Here is a 13279-nt window from a genome sequence, read left to right on the forward strand (position 1 = left end):
CAAATAGATGAGAATAGTATTTCTTGTCAAGTCCAGGATGGTCTACCCTCTATTTGGCTTAATTTAATTCTCTCTACCCTGGACACCCAGAGAAGCAAAATTTTCCAAACTGTTATATTTTTTCTACCTTTCCCTATATATACACCCATGATTATAAATATAACATAAATGAAAGGTTTTAGTCTTTTAAAACTGACTCAATTCCACTGAAGTACAATTGAAATTATGCAGAAAAGAGAAATAGGTAACTTTTATTGAAGAAAACTTATATACTATATAATTCACACTTTAAAAAAGTGTACAATTCAGTATATTTTAGTATATTCATAAGGTTGCTCAACCATCACTACTACCTAATTCCAGAACATTTTCACTAAGGGAGAAAGATATTGCATAACATTAAGAATTATTATCTCCTCCCTTCTCCTGCCAGTCCCTGGCAACCACTAATCTACTTTTTCTTCCTATATATTTGTTCTGGGCATTTCATATAAATGGAATCATACAATATGTGGCCTGGCTATTTCACTTAGCATAAGGTTTTCAAGGATCATCCATGCTGTAGCATATATTGATATTTCCTTTTTCTACCTGAATAATATTTCATTGTATGTATATACTGTTTTGTTTATATGTTCATTGGTTGATGACCATGCAGGTTATTTCTTCTACTACTAAGCTATTATGAATAATGAGGCTATGGACAACTTTGTACATGTTTCTGTGTGACCATAAGTATTTGATTCTCTTGTTTATATACCTGGGAGTGGAACTCAGGATTCATATAGTAGTTCTGTGCTTACTTTTCTGAAAAACTGCTAAACAGCTTTCCAAAGTGGACACGCCATTTTACATTCCCACCAATACTGTACGAAGGTTTGGTTCTAATTTCTCCATATTCTAACCAGCGTTTATTGTTGGCATCATCCTAGTGGGTGTGGTCCTCACTGTAATTTTGATTTGTATTTCCCTGATGACTAATGATTTTGTACACATTTTCATGGCTATCTGTACATCTTCTTTGGAGAAATGTCCATTCACATCCTTTGCCTACTTTAAAATTGGGTTAATTTTCCTTTTACTGGAAATTAAAATATGTAGCAATATGTGGCAATTCTTTGTAGCACATGTAGCAATATATATATAGCATATGTAGCAATTCTTTACATATGCTGGATACTAGATTGTTATCAGATACATGATTAGCAAACTCTCGCCCCCCATTGTATACTTTCCCTTTTTACTTTCTTGACTGTATCCTTGGAAGAACAAAAGTTTTTGGTTTTGATGAGGCCTAATTTATCTAATTGACACTTTTGAACTGTGGTGTTGGAGAAGACTCTTGAGAGTCCCTTGGACTGCAAGGCAATCCAATCAGTCCATCTTAAAGGAGATCAGTCCTGGGTGTTCACTGGTAGGACTGATTTTGAAACTGAAACTGCAAATACTTTGGCCACCTGATGCAAAGAGCTGACTCATTGGAAAAGACCCTGATGCTGGGAAAGATTGAAGGTGGGAGAAGGGGACGACAGAGGATGAGATGGTTGGATGGCATCACCAACTCAATGGACATGGGTTTGGGTGGACTCCAGGAGTTGGTGATGGACAGGGAGGCCTGGCGTGCTGTGGTTCATGGGGTCACAAAGAGTTGGATACGACTTAGTGACTGAACTGAATTTATCTAATTTAACAGAATTTTGTTTTGGTTGCTTATGTTCTAGGTGTCATATATAGGAAACCCCTGCCAAAATCTAAGCTTCTGAAGATTTATCCTTATGTTTTTTCCTAAGAGTTTTATTATTTAAGTTTTTACTTTTAGGCCTTTGATACCTTTTGGGTTAATTTTTATATATGGTATGAAGTAGGAGTCTATGTGGATATCCATCTGCCACAACACCATTTCTTTAAAGACTATTCTTTCTCCATTCAATGGCCTTGGCAAAAATCAATTGACCATAAATGTATGGGTATATTTTCAGACTGTCTTTTCTATTCCACTGATCCACGTGTCTATCCCTACGATAGTGCTACATCTTCTGTTGTACACTCCACCTTATCTTGATTACTGTTGCTTCGAGTAAATCTTTAAATCAGGAATGATTTTCAAAGGTTTGTTCAAGATAGTTACGGGTATTCAAAATCCCTTGCACTTCCGCATGAATTGTAAAATCTGATTATCAATTTCTGCAAAAAAGGCAACTGGGATTTTTATAGTAATTGTGTTGGATATACAGATAAATTTGAGGCATATTGCCATCCTAACAATATTAAGTCCAATTCCTGATCACGAATGTCCTTCAAGAATATTTCACTTCAGTTGCTCAGTCATGTCTGACTCTTTGCAACCCCGTGGACTGCAGCACGCCAGGCCTCCCTGTCCATCACCAACTCCCAGAGTTTACTCAGACTCATGTCCATTGAGTCTGTGATGCCATCCAATCATCTCATCCTCTGTTATCACCTCCTCCTCCTGCCTTCAATCTTTCCCAGCATCAGGGTCTTTTCCAATGAGTCAGTTCTTCATATCAGGTAGTCAAAGTATTGGAGTTTCAGCTTCAACATCAGTCCTTCCAATGAATATTCAGGACTGATTTCTTCTAGGATGAACTAGTTGGATCTCCTTGCAGTCCGAGGGGTTCTCAAGAGTCTTCTCCAATACCACAGGTCAAAAGCATCAATTCTTTGGTGCCCAGCTTTCTTTATAGTCCAATTTACATGCATACATGACTACTGGAAAAACCATAGCTTCGACTACATAGACCTTTGCTGGCAAAGTAATGTCTTTGCTTTTTAATATGCTCTCTAGGGTGGTCATAAGTTTTCTTCCAAGGAGCAAGCGTCTTTTAATTTCATGGCTGCAATAATATTTAGGTCATCTTTGAAAACTATAGATCAATATTGAAAAAAATCACTCTCTAAGTCTTAGGGTCTCTTATACTTTTCCCTAAGAATTTTATTCTTTTTGATACTATTATAAGTAGAATGATATTCTTGCCTTCTTTTTTGGATTGGCCATTATTAATATATAGAAAAACTGAATTTTGCATATGACCTTGTACCTGCAGCCTTGCTGGAATTGTTAAATGTTTATGGTGGCCGCTAATTCCTGTGAAAGTCTTTCCCTTTTTAAATTTTTGTACTGTATAAATTCCTGTTTTCCAAGCACATATCCTATTATGCAGAATATAACTTGGAAATTGCCTGTCCTTTCCTCACACTTGAATTGCACGTTTTACTTCTAATTGAGAGCTGAAAGATCATCATTTGGATTACATTTTTTGTTTTGGGGTTTTTTCCTGTTTAGGATTCTGGCTCTTCAGGAAAACTTCCTTCTCCAATTTAAAATGGATGTAAGTAGTGACTCTTCTCTAGATGGGTCTGTATCATTCATGTTTCTCCACAGATTTCAGAGGGAGGGAAGATGGGCATTTAATTCTCTTGACTTCAGTTTATTTAGAGACTGACAAAGCTCAGTGCTGGAATTAAGGGATTAAGGATTGTTGACTCAAAGTTTATAAAAGTTGCCTAAGACCCTGGAGGAATGGTACAACAGAGGTTTCACATTACTGACTTACTACTTTCTCCATACACAGGCTTGTTCCTCTGAAGAAAGAAAAAGGGACTTTGAGAAAATCTTTGCTCACTATGATGTTGTAAGTGTGCTTTTTTGATATACTATGCTGGCCATCTTTAGGTAGGAAGCTTGTTTAGTCCCTATGTGTTGTCATCCTACTCACAGACCCTAACCTTATGTAATGAACAGCAATCGCACATGTATGTTGCTATGTCAAGGCACCCTTAGCTTCTCTATAATAAACCTTCTGAGAATTAAGTAAAAATAGACATAGGAGTATTGATGGAGAAGAAAATAAAGTCTTTTTTTTTTTCCTGTGCCTTATATCCAAACTAAAAAAGTTTCTCCCTCTTGGTCTCTATATTAGTATGCTCAAATACAAAAGCAAATAGTCATACAAAAAAACTACACCCAATCTAAAGAAATAGCGGGAAAGTGAATTCATGTTTGTAAAGCTCTTAGAGGAATTCCTGGCATATAGCAATTACTGTAGTAGTGTCTGGTAAAAACACACTAAGGACATGGATTTTTTTAAAAAATGATATGTTAAAGGGTCAGGATTAAAAAAATCTTGAAGAAAATGGATGACTTGTCATAACTGAAACTTTAGACAAGAAACTGAAATATTTAAATATGCATTGTACTTTTACAGGTATTCTTATAAAATGGGTAAAAATATTTTATACATGAACCATATTATAATTCTAATATGCTCACTCAATCTAGTACCTCTTGAATTTAAAATGTTTTGAAAATAATTAAATCATTGCTAAATCATAAAGCAAAATCTTAAAATGGCAATATGGCCTTCAAAGGGTCAATGAATGTGTAATTAGCACTAGCCTGAACTGAGTCCTGGTATTTGGGAAGTAAATAAAGTTGGTATAGTCTTTAATGCTATTTGTCACAGTAAGGAACTCAAAACTACTGCTTCCATCAAAACTATTCCAAACCATGCCATTGATTATATGAGGGGAGTTACTTAGAGTGAATTCTTTTGATTTATGTGGAGCATGCATGTCCTACACAGAGAACATGTTAGAACATGCCATTTCCAAACTTGTTTGCAGTCACAAAAGAATACTGATTTGGTCTACTTGTGTAATTTATTCTTTAAGCTTTTTGACTTAAGAAAGTTATATTTGGCTGATTGGATCTTTCATCTTTCAGAGTAAAACTGGAGCCCTAGAAGGCCCAGAAGTGGATGGGTTTGTCAAAGACATGATGGAGCTTGTCCAGGTGACTTCATGAGACCGGGTAGATAGATCATTCTCATCAGGAACTGGGCCTGCTGTTTTGATTCCATCGTTTGTTTGGGGGGAATCAGTAGGGCCAAAGAGTGATGATGCAGAAAATCTAGGGATGCAGCCTATTTAACAAACTTTGATCATCTGTGCATGTGTGCTAAGCCTCTTCAGTCGTGTCTGACTCTTTACAACCCTATGGACTGCAGCCTGCTGTCCATGGGATTCTCCTGGCAAGAACACTGGAGTGGGTTGCCATGCTCTCCTCTAGGGGATCTTCCTGATCCAGGGATCGAACCTGTGTCTCTTATGTTTCCTGCACTGGCAGGTGGGTTCTTTACCACCAGCGCCACCTGGGAAGCCCTTGAGCATTTGTGAAACCCAACAAATCTCTCCACTCTTGAGATCATTTGTAGTTCCAATTAAGTGAAGCCCCCATAGGAGCTTCTTGTTACCGTTATTTAAAAGTTATCCATTTTACCAAAGGAGCACCTTGCTGTTTTGTTTTTTGATTAAAGAAAGTCTTCCTCCTATGGACTTGGTTACTAGAATAACTAAAGCGTTTAATTTCATGTAATAAATTCCATACTTGGGATTTTCTTTTTTTTTTTTTTAAACACCAAGGGGCTGCTCCTGTTTGACCATTTCCAATTTCCCTTGATTCATGGACCCAACATTCCAGGTTCCTATGCTATACTGCTGCTTACAGCATCAGACTTTATTTTCATCATCGGTCACATCCACAACTGGGTGCTGTTTTCTCTTTGGCTCCATCTCTTCATTCTTTTTGGAGTTATTCCTCCATTCTTCTCCAGCAGCATATTGGGCACCTATCTATCTGTGGAGTTCATTTTTCAGTGTCCTATCTTTTTGCCCTTTCATACTGTTCATGGGGTTCTCAAGGCAAGAATACTGAAGTGGTTTGCCATTCCCTTCTCCAGTGGACCACATTTTGTCAGAACACTCCACCATGACCCGTCCATCTTAGGTGGCCCTACACAGCATGGATCATAGTTTCATTGATTTAGACAAGGCTGTGGTGCATGTGATCAGTTGATTAGTTTTCTGTGATTGTGGTTTTCATTCTGTCTGCCCTCTGATGGATAAGAAAAGGCTTATGGAAGCTTCCTGATGGGAGAGACTGACTCGGGGAGGGGAAACTGGGTCTTGTTCTGATGGGCAGGGCCATGCTTAGTCAATCATTAATTCAATTTTCTGTTGATGGGCGGGGTTGTGTTGCCTCCTGTTGTTTGACCTGAGACCTGAGACTATGGTGGAGGTCATGAAGATAATGGCGACCTCCTTCAAAATGTCCTGCGCACACATCGCTGAACTCAGTGCCCCCAACCCTGCAGCAGGCTGCTCTAGCACCTAGCCTAAGATGGCTATTTTATTTAGGAAGGCACTGCAGTGGTTGGGATTTATGTAATTTAGATCATATCTGCATCGCAGAGCTGTTCCATGTAGGGTAAACAATGTTTGAAAAAGCAATCTCCTCTGAGATCCTGATGAACTGTACTGACTAGCTGCATGATCCAGGAAAAATCCAGATATTTTCAATTCTTATGTGGGTGTTTTTCTATGGGACTGTGTAGCCACTGAATTTAGTAGTTTCATATCCTTCAGTTCAGTTATCCAGTTGTGTCCAACTCTTTGTGACCTTAGGGATAATATCATTAGGGATTGCTTTTGAGGTTTGTATAGGACACAAGGGTCATTTTTTGATTGGCCTTGATGGCAATAAATTAGAGTAGCAACAATTATTAACTCTTTTTGAAGTCTCAGACCATGTTGAAAATCTGATTAGAATTATGGGGTTTTGCAGTGGAAAAATGCCCAGATACTGATTTCGGCATAAATCTCCAGAAAGTTTACATATTGTAGTTAAGCAGATATGGATGAGACATTTCTTTTATTTCTGAGGTCTAATGAGGATAACTCCTAACTCTTATTAATCCCACTCAACTGGCCCCTTGCCCCTTCTCTGTCCCCTTCACATGTTGCTCCTGTCAGAGATTTCACCAGTGTTTGCACAGTCAGAACAGTTGCTGGGTGTTGGTGTGGTGTTGCCTTTTACATGCTGATTGCTAAGGGAAAAATCCCATTTCACTCATTATCTATGTAACACCAGAATGATTTCTGTCATAGAAAGTGAGCAGTTTATCTATGGGACATTAAAGCAGCACAGCAGAAGGCCTTGTCTAACTAGAGTTTTAATTTGCTTTTGCTAGAATAAATGGGATTGGGAACCTGTTTTCCAGAGCTGTGTGGCTGCCTCTCTGTAGTGGAGCCAGGGCTCCTAACTGCCTGTCGAGCCTAGAGGCTTCAGATCCTTACAGACTCTTTCAATTGTCTTTCAACCGTCTCTGGGTTTGGCAATGGCTTCCAAAGGTTAATGCGAGACCATGGAAGTAAAATCTAAACCAGCAACAGAGCAGAGAAGATAATTTTCTAAAGAAAAGTAAAGGAAAAAATTTGAGACCATCTAAAAACCTGGGCTGCAGAAGTCTGTCTGACTTTTTAATGGACTCATAGCGCCTCTATGGGAAATCAAAGGCTCCCCATCATTTCTGTCCTTGCCACTCTATTTCTGTGGGGCTATTGGAACTTCTCCATGTTAGTACCAGACAGCTTGAGATAGCTGGTTTCTAAGGACTGAGTCAGACTGTCGTCTGTAATACAAATCAGTTTATAGGAGATAATCTCTTGAGCTACAAAGTATGTACACAGTAATTAGTTACTAATGTTCTCCCCTGAAGCAAGATGATTGAAGGTGCCTATATTTTATTGGACCTTTCTAGTCTTCCATGTTGCTTAAAAAAATATTCACCACACAATTTGAAAGATGTAGTCAAATACGACCATTGGGTCATTGAGACCCTGACATTGAGACCACAGAGATCTGATATTTCTCAGCTTCATTAGCTAGAGACATCTCCCGTGGATTTTCTTTATTTTCATTTTATAAGAAAGGGCCACAAGGCAATTAAGCCAATATCTGTAACTTATTTTAAAAGCAATTTTCAGAGCATGCCATGGAGTTAGCAGGGGGCTGGCTCAACTTCTAAACATACAATTCTGGACAGAATCCCTGATGTTTACAATAATCCTGAAATGGCAACCCATTCCCATATTCTTGCCTGGAAAATCCCATGGACAGAGGAGCCTGGCAGGATACAGTTCATGGAGTTGCAAAGAGTTGGACATGACTTGAGCACACTTATTTTATAGCTTTTTAATTCTTGTACAGTCATGTATGATGCATAGGTTGAATTTGTGTTAAAAGGATTATTTGATTACCAGATCACCCTTTTCTCTAACCTCTGGAAAATAGTACCCAAGCCTGTTCTCCATCGATGTGTTGAGACAGCAAGTCCCTGAGGGAGCAGACACCATAATTTCTGCATAAGATTTTTTAAAAGACTATAGGTCACTTAGCACAGCAAGACAATCGACACCACCAAAACAATCTACATCCTAAACTTGGGAAGGCAAGACTTTGAAGATTCTAAGCACCCACCAAGAAGTAGACATGTGAACAATAATGTTAGAAGCCATATAAAAGGGACGCCAGAGATGACCAAGGTGTCTGCCTGGAGACGACGAGAGCTCCTGCGCCGGGTCTCAACAGTTTATTCTCTTCCCTGCTAGATATACCATCTGCTTTTCTGTTGTTGACAAGAAGATGGTTGGCAAGAGGGGATGCATAGAGACCTTAGAAGGTGAAACTGAATGTGTTTATATTGGCAACTTGTTATTAAAACAGAGGCCCTCAGTGGTTTCAAATGATTTGTCTTCTGTGAGCCAAGCATTTCTGAGCAGTGTCATTCAGTTCTCCTGACTCCTTGAAAGTTATCAAGCATTAGAAACAACTCAAAAGGTCCAAAGAAACTTCCTTTGCATACACCCACATTCATACCCACAAATGCCTCCCCAACACATACTTCCACACATGCAAAAATATTTCAACTCACTTAAAGGAATAATTCTTTTGCAGGAAACACATTAAGGAGGGAAAAAGCACTTAGAATAGTCTGGTTATTGCATAAATATCTTAGCAAATTAATTTTTGCTAATATGTAAATGACTACCACTTGAGTCTTTTCAAAAGAGTGCTAAAAGGATCCTAAGACATGGTGTCACTTGCTGCAGAAAGGGTTGTAGCCAAAGTGGTTTGAGGATACTGAAGACCAAACACCCTTGCCTTGTAACTGTGCAGCAAACGAGCCTTTAATATGGAGCCACAGAGGGTAGCTTGCTGTTTTCAGAACTTCTAGGCCACATTCCCTGGGGCCACTTCTACACCTGCTTGGCATTGATACCCAGGGAGCTATACTCAACAAAGAGAAACTACAGACAATAGGTTATGCCTTAGCCTCTTTGTCCAATCACTCAAGAGATTCTTGGCAGAGAAATGAAGTCTATCAAGTTTAGCTTCTGGCCCCCAATTTCCCCCTCCTGATTCCCCCAGAATCCTGCCCCACTCTGGTGTGTTTTCTTCTTGCTCTCTGCCATCTGGCTCAGTTTTTGCTGTTCTTTCCCCTTCTCTGTTAAAACCTTCTATCAGGGTAGATCTGGTGTCAGTCATTTACCCTGTGGGACAGTGCCAATTAGCTTCTCTTAACATGGCTGTCTAGTTGTAGAATGAAAGGTTTTGTTTCCTATTGCAGGTTTCCGAGAGCTTTCTTTGGAAGTGAGGAAACCTAGGGGTGAGGTTAGGTGATGGGAAATGTTTCTGAGAGTTCCTGAAACCCTGCAAACTGCTGCCTGCACTCTTTACTCATAACTAGTCCACTAATTGAAGGGTTTGAAAATCAAAGAGTTTGGAAATCTGATTAGTTGGTTTTTCCATTCTCTTCAGACATTGACTTTCAAATTTAGATTCATCACCATTCATATGGCTTTCATTAGGCCAGCCATTCTCCATGAGATCAGTGAGAACTGGTGAAATGAGTACTTAATTGGGGACAAAAGACTTGGGATCAAAAATGTTTCTGCAACTTCTGGCATGGCAAGATGTCTCAGTTCTTCTGAGCCTCTGTGTTCTAATCTGTAAACAAGGAGTAATCATTTACCTCCCAAAGTTATTGTAAGGGTTAAATAAAATAACCTAGGAAGAATCATTGAGTTCCATCCACCATTGTTCACTTTTGCAGGCCTTTGAGTTTAGAACATTTTCCTAGCTGACTTGCATCATAATTCCTTCTTAGCCCCTGAAATATTCCTTGGAATAAGTCTGATGGGGTCTATCTGGCTCAACAACATAATTCTTTAGATTTTAATTCATTGTTACTCTTTTAAAAACTAGAGGGAGATTTCAGTATCTCCACAGGGAGTTAATAAATGCGCCTTCTCTCATCATTGTAGTGAGACAGAATTTTGGTAACCATCTTCTGCTCTAAGGCAAAATATCTTTATTGTGGTTGTGAAAAAGGCAGGTTTTCTGTACAAACTGCAGAGAAGTGATGTAGGAACAGACATTCTATGACCTGAAGGGACAGGATGAAAATTGAACCTGGTAGCAGAAAACTAGTCCTTGGCAATATTTGGTGGGATGAAGAGAGGGAATCCTCCCTGGAGGCCTGTCTTCAGGGAGGCGCTCCCAGAAGCCTGGATGGCCCCTAAGTTTAGTAGACAGGGAGTGGGGGCAGGGCAGCATGAAAGGGTGGGACCACCACTGACTTGCCTACTGACATGTTATTTTTTGTTGTCCTCAGCCCAGCATCAGAGGGGTGGACCTTGATAAGTTTCGCGAGATTCTTTTGCGCCACTGCGATGTGAACAAGGATGGAAAAATTCAGAAGTCTGAACTGGCTTTGTGTCTTGGGCTGAAAATCAACCCCTAATCCCCAGACCACTTCATCTTTTGCTCTTAGTATGTTTCTGAGCTCCTGCTGGTAAAATTCTATCTGTTCTTTGCTATTGGGGACAGTAGGCAAACTTTCTAACAAATGGTGTGGCATTCTCAGGCAAGGAGGGGGACTGGAGGGTCTTTGTTTGAATGGCATGGTGTTTCCCTGCCTTTACTGGAAGCCCCCCACGCAGAGTTTGTGTTATTTTCCCTTTGACCCTGGCCTTTCCTTTCCCCCTAAGGACTCAGCTGACCTCCAGGGTCTGCCTGGCTTGTCCTCCGCCTGTCTGAGGAGGTGGGGGCAGCTGAGTCCATCTGTCTGTCCTCTTCCTGTGGGCTTTCTACTCAACAGTATGAGGCACCTATGGCAGTCTCGTGACTTCTACAAATAGATTCTGAAGTGGAAATAAACCTGCAGCTGGAAACAAAGGTGTAGAAATAACTTATTGTGTTGTGACCATTGGAGGGTTCTACCTGATGGCTGGAAGGAGGAACCAGTTCTCTAACTTGGGGTGGGGGAGGGGAGAAGATCCTGATGGGAGCCACACCACCAATCCTTCCATCATTCTCAGGTGCCCAAATGAGTTTCAGTCAACAGTAGGATTTGACAATAATCACCCCCATCTCACTGCATGGGGAAGACCTGAACACTCATCCCAACACCCAATTGAAAAATGGGCAGAGGACCTTGATAGACATTTCTCCAAAGAAGACAAACAGATGGCCAGTAGGCACATGAAAAGATGCTCAATGTCACTAATTATTAGGGACATGCAAAATAAAACTACAATGAGGTACTGCCTCATACCAGTCCAGACTGGCCATAATTAGAACTGACAAACAAATGCGGGAGAGGGTGCAGAGAAAAGGGAACCCTCCTACACTGTTGGTGGGAACGTAAGTTGGTACAGCCACTATGGGAAATAGTATAGAGGTTTGTTAGAAAACTAAAAATAGAATTGCCATATGATCCAGCTCCAACACCTGGGAATATGTTCGGACAAAACTATAATTCAAAAAGATACATCACCCCTATGTGCACAGCAGCACTATTCACAACAGCTAAGACATGGAAACAACCTAAATGCCCATTGACAAGGAATGGATAAAGTGTAAATGGATAATGTGTATATGTACACACACACACATATGTGGTCAGTTTTCATGTACCTTTCAGGAAAACTTGGCCCCTCCCCAGAGGTTTGGTCTCACTGCGGGGTCCACCACATCCCCCAGCAGGACATTTCTCCAAGTCTGGATCACTCAGTGTGGATTAACTCTTCATGGGAGCTTAAAGACAGTCCAAGAAATAGCACAGGGCAAGCCAAGCAGACAGACTTCTCATTGTCCAAATGTTGAGTAACTGTGTACCCAGACATCCTTCAAAGAACAAACATTTCAAGGGTTGAGATGATCTCAATCTACAAGATGGAAAAAAAAAAACTGGACCCTAAGCTGACCTATATTCATTTAATTCATGACTTTCCCTTTTATCTGCATGAAGACCACCTTTGAGGTTCACTGCTGCAATAATGGCTGTATAAATTCTTAGCTTAGGGTCCTCAGTGACTTTCTAGCGATGACTGAGGAGGTGGAAGTGAATGGGGAAGAGAAGCTTATTCTTTTAAGGGTAATTTGTTAAGATTCATTGAGGGCACTGAGATTCTATCAGAAGCTCCCAGGGTTCCTGCCCAATCATAACCTTAGGTTTGAAAACCTTAGGTTTCTTTCCCAGCGTTCAAAGAAAGGACTGGTAGAGATCAAGGAAGATGGGTTTGTGCCACTTAAGGAGTGAGTTCACTCAGAGACATTCTCAGTAAGTTTGCGTCACATGTTCTACAGGACATTGTGCTGGTATGTTCATTAATGGGGCTTTGCAGGTGGCACTAGTGGTAAAGAACCCACCTGCCAATGCAGGAGATGTAAGAGATGCAGTTCGATCCCTGGGTTGGGAAGAACCCCGGAGGAGGGCATGGCAACCCACTCCGTATTCTTGTTTGGAGAATCCCATGGACAGAGGAGCCTGGCAGGCCACAGTTCATAGAGTCTCAAAGAGTCAGACACGACTGAACTGACTTAGCACACGTGTACCTGTTCATTAATAGATAGTTATCTCAGTCCACTCTGGCTACTACAACAAAAATACTATTGAGCGGGTGGCTTAAAAAACAAACATTTATTTTTCACAGTTCCTCTAACAGGGAAAGGAGCAGTGAAGCTCTCTGGAGTCTCTTTTATAAGGGAACTAATTACATTTATGAGGACTCTGCCCTGTGACCTAATCACTTTCCCAAAGCCCAATCTTCAAATATAAAAACATTGAGTATAGCATTTTTATATACTAACAACAACATATATGAAAAACAAAAAAAGCAATTCCATTTACAATAGCATCAAAAATAACAAAATACTAAGGAATAAATTTAACCGAGGAAATAAAAGATCTGTAATGCTGAAAACTAACACTCTGATGAAAGACATTGAAAAAGTCACAAATAAATGGAAAGATATACCATGTTTATCATTTGGAAGAACATTGTTAAAATGCCCGTACTACCCAGAGCCATCTATAAATTCAATGCAATCCATACCGAAATTCCAATAGCATTT

At 40.0% G+C, this 13279-nt stretch overlaps 1 protein-coding gene across 1 annotated transcript in view; it reads left to right on the forward strand.

Annotated features, from left to right (window-relative positions):
* Window positions 1–11112, forward strand: part of SCGN (secretagogin, EF-hand calcium binding protein) — a 51751-nt gene extending 40639 nt beyond the window's left edge. Inside the window, exons 8-11 of the mRNA XM_005696770.3 lie at window positions 3305–3350; window positions 3594–3653; window positions 4745–4813; window positions 10536–11112. Of these exons, the coding sequence (XP_005696827.1) occupies window positions 3305–3350; window positions 3594–3653; window positions 4745–4813; window positions 10536–10664 (304 nt within the window). The 3' untranslated portion in view covers window positions 10665–11112. The remainder of the gene's footprint in view (window positions 1–3304; window positions 3351–3593; window positions 3654–4744; window positions 4814–10535) is intronic.

The sequence above is a fragment of the Capra hircus genome, chromosome 23 (assembly GCF_001704415.2).
Source record: "Capra hircus breed San Clemente chromosome 23, ASM170441v1, whole genome shotgun sequence".
NCBI lineage: Eukaryota > Metazoa > Chordata > Mammalia > Artiodactyla > Bovidae > Capra > Capra hircus.